A 19,258-nucleotide genomic window follows, 5' to 3' on the forward strand; every position below is an offset into this window, starting at 1 on the left:
AACAGTTGTTCTCTCATGATTGAAGCTTTGGCCATATGAGATTGCCATATCCTATTGATTATCATAAACCATAGTTTCTACTCTTCTAATCCATCTAGAAAGTATAAGGTGCCATGAGAGATCAAATAATGTAATTTACTATGGATAATAATTGCAGTTTTGCTAGAGTTTTGAAGTAAACTACCATTCTCAGAGACAAACAAAGTTGCGAGTTTTACATTAAGAGAGGTCGCTCGTGTTGGTCGCTAGTGTTTGTTGATGTTGATGTTCTAGAAAGATGGGATAGCTTACTCCTAAATGAAGAGTTAGCTTGATCTTTCTTCCTTTTCTAAGTGAAAGTATCCTCAATTCTTATCAAGTAATCGTGATTAACTCTATTTAAAAGTCATTGTGAATCACAGCAATTGTAAAAACATATTCGAAATGTATAAAATTTATACATCAAACGTAATTAAACATGACTATATTAAATCGTAAAGTCAAAGATCGAAATCGTCAATACTATTTTCTTTTGCAAAAAAATAATTAAATTACGACTATATAATTGCATCTCAATTATCAAAATGGCCCAACCTTTTGCCTATTTGATCTATAACACTCATACATCAATTATCAATACATCATGGAGATTAACTAGCATTTTCTCCGTAAATCAGGTGAGACATATGTGTAATTAAAACACTCATGGAGTCATGGTGAGATCAAATGCTATAAATTGGTCCAATTTTGCGAGAGAAGCAGTCAATCAAATCAAATCAAATCAAATTGGAGAGAGAGAGAGATTTAGAGGTCTAAAGAAGAAAAAAAAGATAATGATAAAGGCAGTGATAGTGATGAATACTCAGGGAAAGCCTCGGCTCACTAAATTCTACGATTTCCAGGTTTTGTTTCTTTCTTGATTTCTGCTATCTAATGCTGCGATTTTCGCCATTGTTATCGAGTATCTAAATTAAATTCGAATTTGATCGATTTTTCGCTTTAATTTCATCTTTTCAATATTTTCTCTTGTTGTAATTTGAAGCCTCCAGAGAAGCAACAGGAGCTAATTCGTACTCTCTACTCAGGTTTTCTGCTCTATCATTTTTTTAATTGTTATGAATTTATGATATTCATTTTCAGAATTATTGATTTCAAATTTTGAGATTTTAATTTTCTGATATATTTTGATCTAGTATTATGCAGTAGGCCTGAAAATGTGAGCAACTTTGTGAATTTCGAATCCATATTTGGTCCGGTGCGTATCTTTTTTGTCCTCGTCTTTTCTTCTCCGAAAGTTAAAATTGCTTACATTTATGCATTAATTTTTTGTGCAATTTTCTTGATGTTTGATTATCTGCCGATCAATTTTTATGTCTTATCTTGCTTTAGTTACCTCTCTTCCAAATTTCTCGTTATTATTTTTTATGTCTCCTTCATCGACCTACTATTTCTCTATTAGTTCTATGTTTCTGTATGAATTGAGCTAAAGACTAATGTGATGATCCAATATTACTGAACTGGTGTATCTCTATTCATCTTTCTCTTTTTTGTGGCTTGTGTGTGTGTGCCCGTGCTTGTAATAAGAGGTTCCTTTTTATGACAAATTTGTGTGTCACAGTGATCATCGGTTGTGATGTTTGTAATTCACATTTGGAGATAGTATAGTTAAGTATACATAATAAAATGTCGCGAATGCCGTTGATCTTATTAAATTCAACAAAAACCTGAAAATATATTGCTCTTGATAACAATATATGTGTATAGCAGATTAATACCTGAGTGTTTGTTACCAATAAAAAATAGATGACAGAGCAAAGGGATGTACTCCTATTTACTGTCAGGACTCCGGAACAAAAGCAAACCATTACCGACTCTGGAAATCTTTGTTAAATTTGCTCCTTCAAATATACATGGTCTGTCTGCCATAATTTGAATTTCCTTTCCAGTGCTGCTGCCTGCTAGGCTGACTTTTGATGACTAACCTCTGCATAGTGTAACGAGGTTGACATTACAACTAGGATGCAGCGGGTTTAAAAGCTACTGTGGACTCGAAAAATATAATCACTCATTGTTTTACAAGCTTGAAGGCTGTTTCGTTGGGGGAGGGAGGGGGGGTGATTTGCAAGAAGAATGCCGTGTGAAAGAGTACTTAGAAGCTTTTGGATTTGGAAGATTAACTAATCACTGGTATATAAGCTTTTAAGCTGCTAAGTTGGGGGGGGGGGGGGTTTGCACGAAGAATGCCACATTGCCATGTGAAAGAGTACTTTGAATGAGGGTATCGGTGAACCTTGCAATTCACTTCTTCTGAATGAAGTCCATATTGTGAATTGGCTTTGCAATCATTCAGGTGGCAATATGCTATAAATTAAAGTCATTGCTGTTTAAGCTGTTCATGACTATGTTTACACTGGAAACTCCGACAAGTTTGCCATTTGTATGTGTTTTCAACCCCCCTTCCTCCGTCCTGTCATATGCCTGAGGTGTAATAAGTGTTTTTTTCTTTGTTTTATTTCGCTGATTTACTTTTTGAATCTCTTCTACAAAATTCTATCTTGCACTTATGGCATTAATGTAGTATTATTGCTCCATACCTACTCCCGTTCCCTCCTAATTAATCTATTCTCATTTGCAGGATTCTCGACTCGTTTACAAGCATTATGCAACCCTTTACTTTGTATTTGTGTATGACAATGCTGAAAATGAGCTAGCGATGCTTGATCTGATACAAGGTACAAACTTGCCCTTAGCAGAGGAAAAACCTATATTCCACTTGCTGCATTATTATCTTTGCTATAAGTCTATGACATCTGAATTCTTTTGGTCAATGTGTCTCTTACTCTTTGCTTCATTAAGCCTTCATCCTTACATGACCTTGCAGCTTTTGTTGAAACTTTGGACAGATGCTTCAAGAATGTCTGTGAGCTTGACATAGTGTTCAATTATGGCAAGGTAAACCTCGTTTCTACAATATTAGTAATACAGAATATCTGCCAGCAACCAGCTTTTGTATAGTCACATTCGTCCACTTACTACATTTTGCATTTTGTTCTTTGTTTAAAACAATCTTTTCGACACACAATTTATATATTCAACACGATCTTTGTCTAGATTTGAGTAAAAAAGAATGACTAACTATTCTCCTGAGAGTCATAATACACCTTAATCTTTTCAATTATGAAGACGAATATAACAACTCCTAGATGCTTTATCTCTCTTCTCTGTTATAGCATACTTGTTCATTTCTCTTAGGGTCAATTGTAATTCCCCCTCCATAGCAAATAACCTAGTGAATTATCAAATGTCTTATGATTTAAACATTATCAGAAATTGTCGATGGTAAACATAGGTACCACAGGAACAAACTATAGACGTTTACCGGTTGAAAAAAAACAGAGTCTTTTGTTGTGGTCACAGAATTAAGTTCCAAAAACGCAATCTCTTTGTAATTGGATTTTCGCCATAATATAAAATAGATCTTAATCATAGTTATTAAGCATTTAAGCTTCTTGGTGAATAGTGAGGTCCCTATCCTAATGTGAGGGTTATAAGAGGAATTTAGGAAAGGAGAGGGTTGTTGTAGAAAAAGAACATAATGCTTAAGTTTTGACGAGTTAGCCCAAGTAGACTTAAGTGGTTCATTGAGAAGATCAACTTGTTCTTCAACACTTTCTCAGAGAATTATTACTGAAAGAGAAGGTTTTTTTGTGTTTCTTCCATAATATGGGGGGATTTGAGGAATTGCACATAATGACGAAGGGTATCTAGAGATTTTAGAGTGTGATTGAGGCTTTTTTCCCCTTAAATATATATTTTTGAGTTTCACAAGGTTTAAGATTAGGATTAGTAATTTAGATTGGGTGTAATAAACTAGCCTAGGGGTGAGGTGGGGTGGGGTACGTTTGGTAATAGACACTAGTTATTATGTTCACTTGGGGAGTAAGGCAAGTAGACTACAAATAGAGGAGATTAGAATAGAAGAGGTCATCAAGAAAATATTGGAGGATTTAGTAATTTAGTTTTTGGGAGAGAAACAGGCCTCTCGAATGCTCATTACTATATGTATTTCCAGATCTCAATCAAGTATCAGTCTTACTCAATCTTCCTCTTTTATCTACCTAGTGATGCTAGTTCCTGGGACATTCATCATTATCCATTGTATTCCACCTTGCCACTAAATAAGGAACGGTATTCGCTGCCCTTTTTCTTGTGAGATTGGGATATGTTGTTTCTGCAATTCTCTCTCATAAGACTAGCTTATGAAGCTTATTTTTAGAAAATACAAGAATTATGTATTTATAGAGGGCAGGGGAGACAGGGGGGAAATATGAGGGTATTAGGAGAAAAATAGATAAAAATCACACTCCCATGTACATGTGGGAAACATATACGAGTTCCCAAGGGGTCATGATGATTTCATAAACCATGAGTAATTACAAGGATATCGCATGAGAATCATTTAGTCATCAATCATCATACATCCTCCTAATCATACATAAACTAGCTCTAAAGGACTTATGGCACCACTTAAGCCTGCTCTCATCCAAGATGAATCATTCCAGGTCTGCTGGCTAGGTCCCGGAAACTGCACATGACATGTATTATATATTCTTCAAACTTGGCAAATTTGGGGTTGTTTTAGGCTCAACATTATTATTTTTTATCTAGGGTCTTCCGGGTGTGGTTGGGGGCTCTTGCGTTGCCTTGAAGCCCTCATTAGCTTGTTTACCTTTTATAGCTTGAATGCCCTTAGGTTTGTGCATCTAAGCATGTCATCGTTGACCATGCCTATAAGCTTGAGTTTCGTAGACTTTGCCTATCTAAGCAAGCCTGGCTTTCATAGACTTCGCCTATTTAAGCTTTTCGTAGACTTTGCCTATCTTAAGCGAGGTTCGCTTTTATAGACTTTGCCTAACTAAGCTCGACTTTCATATAGACTTTGCGTAATTTGTCTTGAGCTTAGGGAGACTCTATGTAGCTTCTCATAAACTTTACCTAACCAAACTTGGCTTTCATACACTTTGTGTAGCTTAACTATCATATCCTTTGCCTAGATTGACTAAGCTTTCATAGCTTCTGCCTGGCTTGATTTTTAGCTTTCATAGCTTTTTAGCTGTATCTTAGCCCTTGCCATTTTTGAATTCAGCTTTCACTGCCTTTGCCTACTTTGACTTCAGCTTTCATATTTTTATGGTTTCATAGCTTCTAAGCTTCCGTAGCATTGCGTTCTTGACTTCAGCTTCCATAGCCTTTGCCTTGCTTAACCTCATTCCAGCTTTAAAGCTTCCATAACTTGACTTCAGCTTTCACAGCCTTTGCCTTGCTTAACCTCATTTCAGCTTTAAAGCTTCCATATATTGACTCCACTTTCACATATTTGCCTTGGTCAACTTCATTTCAGCTTTCAAGCTTACATAGCTTGACTCCAGCTTTTTGATAGTTTTTTCCTTGCCTTGCTTCCATGCTCAGGAATTCATAGTTTTGCCTAGTTTGGACCTGCCTTGCCTTCACTTGGTTTGGCTTGAAATCTTTGCCTTGCCTGGAATATAAGGATCTGGTGGAGAGTACGAGCAGTTTGGAAAACCCTATTCTCACCAGCATAAGTGGTATCGGACTCATAATTTCCCATGGCAAAAGCATGTTGAGGTTGTCATGATGATTTTTTTTAAATCTGGAAAATAATATTCAAATCAATGGGGAAAGTTTCAATTCTACAAGGCATTCCAAGGTTGCCGGGGATCCACATTGGTGAAGAGGACATTACGTGAGTTCATGGCTTCATGTAAACCTCAAACTTGCTGCACCACTCTTGAAGGTTATATGCATGTGCACGCTTTATGATTTCAATATACAATTCGGCAAATAGTCGTCAAAGACCCCCAGAGTTTCAGTACTATCTCCCTCTGCACAGACCTCATTACTCTATTTTTAAGCTAATCACTTATCTTAAGTGAATCACTTAAAGATTGCAATTCTCAAACCAATCCCTTTCCAGGTCCATTTTTGCTGCTAACTATCGCCCTCAAATCAAATGCATTACAATCAAATCCTTTTTTCACTGGAATCCAAGAATAGTGTTATAAATGTCAATTGTGCGTCAAAGGTAGATATTTCCCCCCTCACTGGAGTACAAGTGACTTCTGTTGTTGGCAGGCGTTTGCATTATATGCATCAATCATACCATGTAGATCAACCATACCAAGTAGATAATTATTATTTGCAGCAGGCCTTTTTCCGCCACTAAGTTCTTGAAATATCAGCTTTTTACTCCCTTAGAAGTAGAGTAAATTACAGTTAAATAATAGTCAGCCTTTTATCGAAAATTGCAGTTTCTATCAGTGTTTCTGTTGAGTTTCTTCTTTCTGGATTATTTACCTTGGCATAAACATAGCAAAAGACATCCTGCGGATACTTAGCACCGTACATTTTAATAAGCCAACTCATGTTCATCCTATGATTTTTGCAGCTGCATGCTATTCTTGATGAGATCATTTTTGGAGGCCAAGTATTAGAAACTAACTCTGCAGAAGTTATCAAGGCTGTTGAAGAAATATCAAGGTAAGATTTCACACTTGCAATGAAAATGAGAACACTGGAAAATAAGAACATTATTTCACGTCTGTGCAAGTGCAAGCTCTTGGTAATACTTTGTATCAATGCAGGTTAGAAACCGCTTCTGCCACCATCAGCCTTGTTCCAAAATCTGTTTCTAGCTGGCGGAGGTGAATGTGGGACCGTGGAAGATTCAGCAGATAACTTCATACGATGCCTATGTATATCAACAGAATGTGAATGCCACGCCACCGTAGTGGTAGGCTTGTCAAATAGAAAAATTATGAGTGAGGTAAAATCGTAAAACTGGGTTTCAGCAAAGCGGTTTGTGTTGCGTTAAAAAACAGTGTTGAAGACCTTAAATGTATTTTCATGAAGGTCTAGATTGGATTTCAGGTTAAATAACATCACCAATATATAAATGTATTTCTACATCAAGTGCTGACTTCTAATTCACCATGAACGGCCAAATTAGAACATGGTTCAGCATGAATCTTGCTGGAATCCACAACCCCCCTCCCCTCTCCTCCCTTAATCATTTAATGCTTCTTAATATCTTTTAGAACTACATGTGCAGCATTACGCCCAGGTGCTCCCATAACGCCGCCACCTGGATGAGCTCCGCTTCCACACAGATATAACCCTCGAAGAGGTGTCTTATAACTTGACCTGTTAAAAAAATAATTGCAAGGGTTAAAAAAAATAAATAGATGGCAGTAACCAAAGATACCATTCATATATAACAAAAAGAACGCCCAGCAGAATTACCATCCTTTTGCAGGTCTCATAAGAAAGAGAGAGTCTAATCCCATAGCTCCGTGGAAGATGTTGCCTCCTGAAAAAGCATTTAAAAGGCAATATATTATTTCTGTGCAGCATTTCTACTTACATCTAGGTTTTTTTTCTACATTACTCCAATATATTATTTATGGGGCAGCATAGTATTAGTAGTAGTGCAAGAGAAGATGAGCGTAAGAATCAAGTACAAGCACCTGTTAAGCCAATCACTCTCTCTAGGTCTGGAGGAGTAAGCATGTCATATCCAAGAACTGATGAGCTGAAGCCAGGTGCATACTCATCAATCAAGGAAAAACACCTTTTTGCGAACAATTCCTGTGCATAATGTCAAGTGAAAAAATATAATCTGAGTCCCAATAAAGTGTAAGTAGTTGTAGGGTCAAGCAAATAAAGCCCAGCTAATGCATATCAGGTCCGTCTGCATAACATATGTTTGACATGCTCCAGGACTCCCAAGTCCCAACACATAAAATTGTTGCGCAATATGATACGTCAATACCAAGCATCTGGAGCGAAAGAGGCTATATAATCTTCATGAAATCTGCATATTGGACATAGATGTAGACAAACTCACCCTGTATGTAGTGTCTTCCCAGCTGCCATCTGATGGTTGGTAGGGTGTGTATTGAACGAATAAGTTGATTACATGTTTTCCTGCAGAAAATTAGTATTCTCACCATTACAATAAAGGCTTGAATTAACGGAATTTTTTTGCTTGAGGTAACACATTCACTACTTACTAGAACTTACAACGATTAAGAGCATATGAGAACAGTAAACACATATTGAAATAAATATACGACCATTAAGAGCTAACGATCAAAATGATTATTGTACCAATATTTTTTTATTTATTTTGAAACCATCATACACCACACCAAATTCCCCGAGGTCAAATTACCTAAGAATTTTATACAAAGAAAAAGCATATAGTCTTCGTGTCATGCAAAGTTAGGATTATGCTCGATTTGATATCAAAAATATTGCAGCCCAGTAGGCAAAGCTGCTATTCATTCCAATTTAGCATTCTAAAACATTTTCTGGAACCTCGATGCCATTTCTCAAACATCAAAATCTTAAGAAAACATAATTAAATGCATTGCTGTTACTGATTTTCTGCAGTGTAGATGAAGAACTTGAATAAAACCATTCTATAGCAAATAAGTTGCTTCTTCATATAAAAATGAAGTCAATGCAAAAGAGAAAGGGAACTCTAACTATCGAAGTAGATGACAGGAGTTTTTCTGGGTCAAAGGGGGTCTAAATTTTGTCTTCACCCTAAAGTACATTTTGTACTGAAAGGCTAAAAAAATTAACGAGTACCTGGAGGGGATATCGTTTTGTCTAACACAGAAGGGATTGTCATTTCTATAACTGGTCTTCGTGATGGTAATCCATTCAAGGCATCTTGACAGGCTGAGTGAATTTCCTCCATGCTGTGAAAAGCAGCACCACTTATAACATAGACTAGCATGTAATTTGTCAGTAACGCAAAAAAAGATCAAGATTACCATTAGTATTTTTCAATCTCTAAAAAACACTGCAACGTGACCATATTTCCTAAGTTTTCAAAAATGATTTTTTGATAAACTGGCAAGTGGCAGCATGACTGAAGTCGTCTATTACCTTTTTTGGTTATAGGTTTTGAAATGAGGCCAAAGTTCCCCGCCTTCTCCAAAAAAAGAAAAAACATGAATAAAGACGGTGACTTTCTAGATTAGGGTTCTAATCGACCATAAAGAAACTGAATTTCTGGATGATTTGGCGCCTTAGTGACTGGTGACAGCAGATATTTGCTTACCTTTTACCAGAAACTCCAGATACACATTCAAAGTCCATGTCTCTAACACTGGTGGTAAAATCAGAAGACCATGTTTCATACGATGATGGCACCATGCCTCAAAACACTGGTGGTAAAATCATAAAAAACAGCTAAAAGAGCAGATTAAATTTAGCCTTATAGCCTTGGATCTTTCCTACAGCCAGTTATTAGTGACAGAAGCTGCTCCCAAGCCCTTAAGAGAACTTTAATCATTAAAGTGCACACCTCCCTATAGTTAGTGCCTTTTTAGCGGGAAGCACAATTGACAAAATCTGCAGAATAATTTGTACGGAAAGTCTATTTTATCCACAATATCAACCTCTATTTCTTCTGTCTATCCACCAGGTCGTGCTCTCAGCCTCTCACAGCCATCACTAAGTCTAGGCTGAATTCAGATATTAATCAGTTTATATGGCATGCGCAAAAACCAGTTTACTACACCTCAGTATAATTACCATGCATATGACCAATCATGCCAACCAGCGAATAATTCTTGCACAAATACTGAGCTAATACCATACCTCTCTGAACCAATGTGAATAGTACCAGCATGCTGAGGGCCAGCACCCTCGTGGCTCATATTGCTACTGCAACAGTCAAACTTGGGCAGCTTATCCACTGCCAAATTAATTTTTGTGGTTCCCTGCTCAAAGTATGACCCACAAACACAAACACTTTATGTTAGTTTCGAAATAATAAGTCAACTGTGTCAAAAGCAAACAATAAGCATTTCCATCTCTGTAAATCAGAAAATGCATATATTTAGTCCGAATTTCTTGCATTGAAGATATGAGTTTTCAGGGTATGTTTACATCCAATAACATATCTCTCTGCCATCTCCAAATTCCTTTCATCTCCTAGCTTTTTTCTCCATTCAATCAGAGTCAAACCCATTAAGCCGAATATATTCACTCAGAAATCGACAATTAACGTCTCCTTCAAATGCCAAGTGTCTCTATTATATATGATCTTTCCATATTTTATATGTAATTGTGGTAATAGAAGCCTTCAGATAATACGGAGACTATAGTTGATATAACTAATCACATATAATTTCATCTTTCCGTAATTTATATTTTTGATCAAGAGCTGTATTCCCATTGAGTTGACAATAGTGTTGATCCTTCACGTCTCACAAAACCAACATTCTTTTAAATGTTGATAAATAACCCAGGAGAACAGGATCTGGTGGAGGTCTCCTGAAGTACGAGCAGCTCATAGGACCTTTTTTATTCTAGGTGAAAAATATTTTTCTAAAAGCAATGAGGGAAGGCTCGAGTCTAAAAGGAATTCCACAGTTGCCCAGGATCCACATGGTTAAGTGGGACCACAGATGCATTCAGAGTTCAGACCATGCAGACCTTAATATTGCTGCAGCACACACAATGCCTATCTTGAAGGTTATACTCATGTGTAAGAGATGCTTTATGAATCCAAAAGAGAACTTTGGCAAACAGTTGAGGAAAATCTCCCAGAATTTCAATCTTCCTCAGATTTCAGATTGTGTCCCTTCAAGTACCAAAATAGAGAATTCAATTGTCATGCGCACCTCCTTGTTGCTCTATGCTTCAGCAGACTATTTAAAGATTGCAACTTGATTGCAAATTGTTAGTAGTAAAAGCACTAACAGATTGTGGAAGCGATGGATACTATTTGGAGATCAATGGACAAGAAACACTAAAGAATGCACAAGAGAATTAGCGTGAAAACTCGACTGGTGAAAAACCACCAAACTGCACCAAGGCTTCAAAGCAAAAGTATGATATTATCATACAGATGAATTATTTGTCTTGGGGTTCTATAATCCCTTTAATCTGAGAATTGCACAACTCCTAAATATTCAAGATAGGGCACAATTAGTTTCCAAATCCAATTCAGCAACAAAAAGTTGCCGGAGAAAACATGTTCACATGGCTGTGACGGCCATGAATTACACTGCCATGTTGTATAATCCAACACAAGCACATGGCCGTGTCGTCTGCCCTTGGCTTCCACAACTTCTAACGCCTTTATACAATAGTGTTACCGAAACCCGACGGTCGTCTCCATCCCCAAAAAGCTTTTCCAAGCTGAACCATCTCCACATACCCCAGCTCAAGTTAATAAACGTCCTCTTCTAAATCTATTTTATTGCTAAACATCACCCTTAAATCAAAAACATAACAATTGAACTGTCATCCTTGGCTCCATGCCAAAGTATGGCATCCGCTCTTCCATTCCTCTTGTAGTTTTTATCTAATTCGTTTATCTCACTCTGCCAAAGCCTTTGAGATGGAAAAAGAATGAGATACTTGCAAGTTGCGCCATAACGTCATAGAAATATTCACCATGTCCTATATCTAGCCATTCTTTTGCAAACACGAAAGCAAAGACAATAATTCATCAGCGTGACCATTGAACAAAAAAAGTGGCTAACAATTGTTAGCTAGTAGGTCATTCCCATCCAAATTTAACTCTTCGATAGGACTCAACGACTCAATGGCAAGTCTCAGTGCCCCCCAATTAGTACACTAAATCAGCAACAAGTACAATCCAAAGTCAGAACAAAAGCCTCCACCATTCCACCAAAGAAAGTCTATAGCTCATGGTGCGGAATACACGAGTCCATCGTTATTATGGGCATCTTAAAATTAGAGGTAGACCATGTACACTACACCTCCATGTTATTAGCTCTCTCCTTCCAATCCTAAGGGCCCCAATCTCACTTAAATTACCCATCCTTATTATCTCTCTGTCAAAGCAAGCAACCAAACAGGTGAGTGCTGCTACTGAGAGAATCACAGAAAGCAGGTACAAAGATGAGTCATTCCTGTATAATATTAACACATGAGTGTACAGATGTATTCTTCAGACTTGGGATGTAAGTGGTTCCATATCCACGCTCGTAGTACACTTGAAAATTTTCCCCACTTGACTCTAGAAAGACAGCCTTTCAAATTTAGAGATCCAAAGCTGCCCAAACTGGTTCAATAAATTATCAAATCCATTAACCAATAACATGAACAAGAAAATTATAAAAACAGAGGATGGTGATGCTTAGACTTATTTTTACAGTTAATACTTCTTAAATAAGCTAAATCAGTCTTACAGAGCTATAGTCAGAGTTCTTGACGGTGCAAAGAAAGTCATCAGGAAGTTTTTGATCTGGAACTAATTCCTGCATTCAACAACACAACTAGAATGAATTCCAAAAAGATCCAAAAATAGCCCTTTCCCTTGGTTTTCTCAATTTGCGATCAGATGAAACATTTTATCTTTTCTGCAATTCACAAAAAAGGACTAATGCCTCCACGCAAAGAAAGTTTACCACAAAAGTTTTATATGGGGTTGCGTTCGACAGCACAATGGAAGATTGAATCTCTGTCCCATCAGAAAGCAATACCTAGAGTACGAAAGATTAATCAGTTTATTGGCCACCAGTAGCAGTCAAAGAAAGTTTGCAAGTCAAATTGCGTCGCCAACCCCTTGTACAGCTCCAGTATCATCAATAATCAGCTGTGAGACCTACAAAAAACAATTTTATTCTCAGTTCCAAATAGAAAGCCAGGAGTACATAAGCTAGCAGACATTTAGTTATTATTCAACCAAAACTTATGATAGTCAGATAGTGTCTATTGTCATGAGTCTCCGTCTTTAGAGAAACAGCATCACTTTAAGATATAAGCTGTTTCTACTTTCTAGAAGACCCTTGATCCAAATCGACACTACCACGACTATCATTTCACAAATCCCCGATGAGATGTTAAACTTTTTCTAATTCTTTGTTGTGAGTGATGATGCTTAGAAGTGGTAGAATTATTCCAAGTATTTCAGCTGGAACAGCTATGTATGTTTACGATTTACTATTCACTCATGATCTGGCCTGGTCGACCCGATCATGATATATGACACATGATCTGGCCTGACTCGAGGATTCTGAGTTCTCTCTTCTTCAAGGATCCCCTTTCCGGCCCTAAGTTACGAAGTGAAAGAAAGGCACTTTTTGCTGCTACAACTTGGGGGTAGAGAACATTTTAAGGATCATAGCAGAAAGTCTTTCTCCAAAAGACATTTAAATCTCGGATGGTTCCTCCGCTTTGAACAATCATCATCAATTTTCCACCAAGAAAATGGCTGTCCGACCAGCCAAAGTAATAGGATTTAGACCTAAGACGATTCCATATAGAGAAACTTCAACAATTTTAATTGTTTCAAAAAAACAAGAAAGGTAATTGCAAAGGGAGTGCGAGTACAACGGAACTCGTTGAGAAGAAAACATGAGCTAAATATGATATTAAGGAAGTATAAAAAATCATATAAAATATACTTCCTCCGTTCCACAATAAGTGAAACACTTACTATTTTAGAACGTTTCAAAATAAGTGAAACATACCTTAAATGGAAAAAGAAAGTTATAAAATGACAAGAATACCCATCACAAACTAGTGTGGTTTGCTTTTCTCTCTCCTCCTTTTGATAATAGAAAGGGTATTTATGACTTTTTGCCTTTTGAAAGTGATGTTTATTAAATCTTGTGCCCAATCCCTATGTTTCACTTATTATGGAACGGAGGAAGTATACTAAAAAAAGTCATATGTAACAGTATTTTTTGCTTGCTTTTCGAGTAACAATGCCATTCCTTTCTTTCTCATTTAAAAAATAAGACCCCAAAATCATAATCTCATTGATTAGAAAATCTTCATGGTTATTAAGGGCAGTCAATTTAACCAAAAGTAAGAATTACAAAAGACTATCTAGGTAGACATTCGATTTAGTCCATTAAAATCCATCGCTGGAAAGAATCCTTATTAGAAACTTTTCGGTTCCATAGAAACTGGAATGAAAAACTGCATTAATGCTAAGGGAAAGTTTCTCGACAGCCATATTGGACTCCAAGCTCCTGTAACGTCCTAGGAAGGAATAACAAACTAAACGGGAAGTTAGACAGAGAAGTATGTGAGGCACAGGACAGCAAGCTGCAAGCATTGGTCAGTTTTGTAGCTTACCTCAGCACTAGTCGCTATACAAGCTCCAGCTTCTTTTGCAGCATGGTTAATCGATAAGGACACAGAGCCCATTCCCCCTTCGACATACCTGCAGATACAGTATGAAACATAATTGGCAGAAAACGTCTCCTCATGAGTCATGACTAAGATTATCAAATTTGCTTCACATCTAAAGCAAGAACTAAGAAGATAAAGGTTCCCAGAAATTAAGCTTCCACCACTCTTGCAAATCATTGGAACATTACAAAAAACCAGATTATGTGACACTATTTCATGCAAATATATTCCGACTATAGGGTTGAAGAGGATTAATAGTTACTTCAATGAAGCCTGGCAAGGATGCTTACACAAGTCCCCTTGATATCATAGTGAAAATATTCAACCAAGAGCAGATACATGATGGGAGACCCTATGCCACTTTCCAAGTAACCATATCCCTGGTCGTATTATCACTGATGCACATGAACGTATTGAACAAATTCTCACTATCTACTATCCGATAAAATCATAGCCAAAGGAATGGGATTTGCAGATTAACACTTGAAAAGAGATGCTTCGACTTATCTCTATTGTAACTTTCTACAAACATCTTGAGAGACAAGAAATAAGTTGGAGCTTCAATGCCAATCAAATAACTTCATTTTATATATCCCATGAGACAAAAGCAACAGTATCATATCTCCCTTTAAATCTCAAGTCTATATGACTTTGCCCATCCCCGGGTAAACACATCGTTGGCGTGGACGTGTTGAATCTTACGAAAGATGTGCTATTTGACCCCCTCTTTCAGTCAACTAATTTCAACCCACAAATTTTAGATGAGCAAGTCCTAGGCAAAGTATTACAGATCATGTCTGTTAAACAGAGTTAAGGCAAAGGCTAGCCGCTCATACATAATGCTCCAGTGCCCATTGCCCAAAATCATCTCTCAGAAACCTATTTTTCAAGGCAAAACTTATACAAGAAAGACTTCTAAGCTGATGGTCAAATAAAACAGGAGCTAGAGGGCTCACTAAAGGTCTCCAATGGCATTGATGATACCAGATATACCATTGGTTTACGGTTTACCCCGTCAAAGTCTAAAAGTCAAACTAAGAGATCCTCACGAAAGCAAGTACAGAAACAAGACCAGAAGCGCCCCCAGAAACCTTTTGGCAGGCATGCATGCTCGGAAGATCTTCTTGGTGTTAGTGATAGATCTCAAAGTTAATCAAAGAATGCGTCCTTGAGTCACCAGTGGTCTTTGGTAGCATAACCAGACTCAATCACTCAACAAAGCTACATAGGCACTTGCGATTTGCAAAGGTTATAATTCGTGTAAAGAGGCTGCTTCATCAAACTAGTGGGGAATGCTAAAAATAAAAAGAAGAAGAAGAGGGCACCCAATTTCTCAGATTCGGCTGTTCACTAATAACCAACTCATTGCAACACATTATCTGGATCCCAGGAAGCAGTAAAATATGGGCTTCCGTTCTTGAAATGAAGAAAGAAACAAAGAATATTACTGTTACAAAAAGAATTTCCGGAGAAAAGAGAGGTCTTAATTGCTTCCTAAGTTAAAGCCTATAATTGAACTTAAATCTGCCTCGACATATGTTGCAAAACGAAAAGGAAAAATGCATGTAAAAAGAAATGGACTATAATTTGCTTCCATTATTACTGCACACCAATCAAGTATTGATGAACTACTGGCACCATTCTATCCTTTCTTCTAAAGGAAACGAAACTTACAGACAGCATGAACCGAAAAGTCCAGAAATGAAAAATTCAAAGACTTTTAAATACTTACGACCATACGCCACGATCTCCATTTGTTTCTCCCATCACATGATGTAGTAAAACATACCCACTACCTGGTGTGTGTACACTTGCCTATTAGAGTAAACGATAGATAGTATTCAATTTGATTTAAACAACATGAGTAGCTCAGGCACAACCACCGTCAACCAAAAAAGGTAAAGCAGATATATGTAATTAAGGGGGAAAAAGTCTAAACAGCATGAAACAATTTGCAGAAGCAGATATGCATGGGACAAAGAAGCTGGCACATGCATAGAATAGCAACTCGTGTCTCAAGTATACTAGTTATACCACCAGCAACAACTCAAACAGAAAACTTACCGTGCTTCCTATTACAGCATCTGTTGCAAGTGTTGCTTTTAGAACATCAGACTGCAAAAATTAAGGAGATTAAAAAAAAACTCAGCAGAACGAATAACAAATATTTAGAAAAGGGAACATACTGAAATGCCAACTGGATACCATAAGCAATTTAAGAAACAAAACAATGTCATATGTTGGTCGAGAGATGTTTCCAGATGTAAAGTTTAAGGGACAGCTTGACTAGGTTCGTCTACTAGCATCATAATGTCTTCAGAGTGAAGAAGAGCATGTCATTGTTATTTTATTTTATTTTTAAAAGATGATTTAGAGTTTAGTGACCGATAGTAACTAAATGAGAAGATGTAATAATGGTCAGACAGAAGTGATTGAAGAAGTCGTCACCTCAAACCAGTTATTCAGGACCTTTGAGGCTGGGGACAAAAGAAGGTCCATAAAATCCCTGTCATCCAGCAGGAAAGCACATTGCAATCATAAGATGACTTGTAGCTCCAAGATTTCCAAATCACAATTTCAACATATAAGATACAGAAATTAATATTGATAAAGTACACCAGCTGGCATACAACTTGTGCAGTAAGATCACAAGATGGAAACAAGTATATAATGTATTGAATCAGAAGATTAAAATCTTACACCATATCTTTTTGCCCAAGGGAGACGGCACGATGAAGACAGCCAGACCAAAAACTTGATCTGTACAGCTTATTCTTCATCTTGTCACCAAATGACGAAGCTCCTTCTATATTTTCAGGAGTTGGTGAATCCAAAATTGGATCCAAGAACTTACAGAAACTCTCAAGCTGACTCTCATATCTGCAAATTGGCATCAACATAGTTCAGAAAAAACATGCAAAAATGAAAAAATATATAGCTAATCTGAGAATTTATTGCACAAGCATGAAATCTTATACCTCAACTTGCTAGTTTCTTGTTATCAAACTTTTTAGCTGAATGCAAGCACACAAAATATCCACTGCTACAACATAATCAGTCATGTATGACATATCAACTCAACAATTTTTCCACTCATTCATCACTTCTTGTCATTCATGCATAGATCCATTAAGAAAAAGGCAGATTACTTGTAAGCAAATGAAACAAACTAGACCAACCATTCAAACAGTTTGAGTTGCTTTGCGGCTAACAAAGAGAATCATATATAATCACCAACACATTGCACGAAGCACAATTTTGTAAATTCTTTAAGCGACTAAATTTGCTGCCGATCACTCTGTTATTGATCATAGCCACATCAGAACCATTTTAAATTCCACCAGTGGATCATACATAACAATTTCCACACCATTCATGATCATACACCAGCTTATCCCTCGATCAATCGGACAAATTATTTCAATATTCAAGCAACAAACGATCATATGACAACTTATTTCGATCAATTGAACAAATTCTAAGTAAGCTAGACATAATCAATCATAAAGCAATTTAACCCTATCTTTCGAACATACATCAATTTTCAAGCTACAATTAATGATTTAGTAACTTATATCTCATTTGCAATCACTTTACACCAATCAACAGCATTAAAAAAATTATTAAAAAATCCTAAAAATTAGGATAATATACTATACCTAGGATAAGCATCAGCATCATTTACCGAAAACTTGGAGATTTCGGACCGATTAAGCTCCTTATCAGGCCCTAACAAAAGATATCTCCCATCCAAACACGGCGTAAACGACGACGGATTCCTACTCAACAGCTTCAATCCATGCCTCTCCAATTCCAGCTCCCTATAATTCCACCATATCATTCATCACATCACAAACAGATCAATTAATTAATCAAATTAAGAGAGAGAAAACAAAATTCAGAGTGAAAAAATGAATTACTTGATGACGGAAGGACGAAGTAGGCTCTGAAGGTAACTACAACGGGAAAACTTAAAACCAGGTATTAACTCCTCGGTAACGGCGGCGCCGCCAATAATGTGGCGGCGCTCAAGGACGACGACTGATAATCCGGCGCGCGCTAAGTAAGCCGCCGCCGTTAAGCCGTTGTGGCCGCCGCCAATTACTACGGCGTCCCATTTTTTGTGGTTTATTGCGGTCGCGGTACTACTGAATTGTCTTCGCCACATTTTTTGAGGAGAGAGAAAGTGTGTGTTTTAGGAAGAACCGCGCTTGCAGGTGGCTTCAATGGTGATGAAGCAGACTATGGCGAAAAACAGAATTATGATTCCTACTATGATACCGAATGTCAGTACATCCATTTTTCTGCTTTTCTTTCTTTCATTATGAATTTTAGGTCTCTGAGCAGTTTTATATTTTTCAGTGGTGTCAATGTGTCGTGAACTCTGAGTGACAGGCTAACCGACTTGATAGTAGAGGACGAATGACGGTTCATCAATCCCCTAGCAATTATTAGCTTGGCGGTGATCATTAGGGGAATCTTTCCTTTATTTATTCATTTTCCTGTCCTCCAAAGCAAACTATATACTGTTGGCATTTACTCCCTCTGTTTTTTTTTTTTTAAATTACGTTGTTATTTTAATTACGTTGTTATTTTCACTAATTTTTGGAAGATATTCTTTTTAAATGTATTTTGATGTATTTTTTGACCTCTTAACTATTCAATGAGATGAAAAAAGTAATAAAAAAAAAGAAGTAATATTTTCGGGTGAAAAAAGAAGAAAAACAAATATAATAATATTACTTTTTACTTTACCAAATTTACTACTCTATCTTCTTTCTTTTTATTTACTACAGCCTACAGTGTTGTTTTCACTACTCCGTCTGTCCCAAAGTCACGTTCCTTTTTGCAGTCTCCAATACGTACCTTTGACCTACGATATCTTTAATTTCATATTAGTAAAAAATATAAAAAGTTAAAATTATGAATGTGTACATTGAGATGAATCTAACAATACCTCATATGAATATGTTTTAGTCTATACATTAACGAGAATATTTGGTCAAAGTTTGTAAATTTTGACTCCCACGATAAAAACAGAAATTATATTTTGGGACGGAGTGAG

General features: G+C 36.8%; 2 protein-coding genes across 2 annotated transcripts; one reads left to right on the forward strand and one right to left on the reverse strand.

Annotated features, from left to right (window-relative positions):
* Positions 1 to 562: 562 nt before the first annotated feature.
* On the forward strand, positions 563 to 6,969 carry LOC104895027 (AP-3 complex subunit sigma). Its single transcript, XM_010681424.4, has 7 exons — positions 563 to 881; positions 1,022 to 1,064; positions 1,173 to 1,234; positions 2,615 to 2,711; positions 2,861 to 2,931; positions 6,446 to 6,537; positions 6,642 to 6,969. The coding sequence occupies exons 1-7, from the start codon at positions 693 to 695 to the stop codon at positions 6,703 to 6,705; spliced, it is 618 nt and encodes a 205-aa protein (XP_010679726.1). The 5' UTR covers positions 563 to 692; the 3' UTR covers positions 6,706 to 6,969.
* LOC104895026 (uncharacterized) lies at positions 6,881 to 19,170 on the reverse strand. The gene is made up of 16 exons (XM_010681423.4): positions 18,114 to 19,170; positions 17,853 to 18,014; positions 16,894 to 17,073; positions 16,642 to 16,699; positions 16,258 to 16,308; positions 15,926 to 16,008; positions 14,137 to 14,224; positions 12,614 to 12,655; positions 12,459 to 12,533; positions 12,240 to 12,308; positions 9,673 to 9,794; positions 8,653 to 8,765; positions 7,904 to 7,983; positions 7,524 to 7,644; positions 7,300 to 7,366; positions 6,881 to 7,200 (listed from the first exon to the last, which is right to left on the reverse strand). Exons 1-16 carry the CDS (start codon positions 18,359 to 18,361, stop codon positions 7,071 to 7,073), a joined length of 1,689 nt encoding a protein of 562 aa, XP_010679725.1. The 5' UTR covers positions 18,362 to 19,170; the 3' UTR covers positions 6,881 to 7,070.
* Between the last annotated feature and the right edge of the window lie 88 nt (positions 19,171 to 19,258).

Source organism: Beta vulgaris, chromosome 6 (assembly GCF_026745355.1).
Source record: "Beta vulgaris subsp. vulgaris cultivar EL10 chromosome 6, EL10.2, whole genome shotgun sequence".
Taxonomy (NCBI): Eukaryota; Viridiplantae; Streptophyta; class Magnoliopsida; order Caryophyllales; family Amaranthaceae; genus Beta; species Beta vulgaris.

Excerpts from the sequence above, each read along its gene's own strand:
- LOC104895027 (XM_010681424.4), top strand. The coding sequence starts at position 693 with ATGGTGAGATCAAATGCTATAAATTGGTCCAATTTTGCGAGAGAAGCA. Across the intron at positions 882-1,021 it reads CTAAATTCTACGATTTCCAG|CCTCCAGAGAAGCAACAGGA; the intron begins GTTTTGTTTCTT and ends TGTAATTTGAAG. Across the intron at positions 2,712-2,860 it reads GATGCTTGATCTGATACAAG|CTTTTGTTGAAACTTTGGAC; the intron begins GTACAAACTTGC and ends ATGACCTTGCAG.
- LOC104895026 (XM_010681423.4), bottom strand. The coding sequence starts at position 18,361 with ATGTGGCGAAGACAATTCAGTAGTACCGCGACCGCAATAAACCACAAA. Across the intron at positions 18,015-18,113 it reads CTTCGTCCTTCCGTCATCAA|GGAGCTGGAATTGGAGAGGC; the intron begins GTAATTCATTTT and ends GTGGAATTATAG. Across the intron at positions 9,795-12,239 it reads AGAACTCTGACTATAGCTCT|GGAACCACAAAAATTAATTT; the intron begins GTAAGACTGATT and ends TACTTTGAGCAG.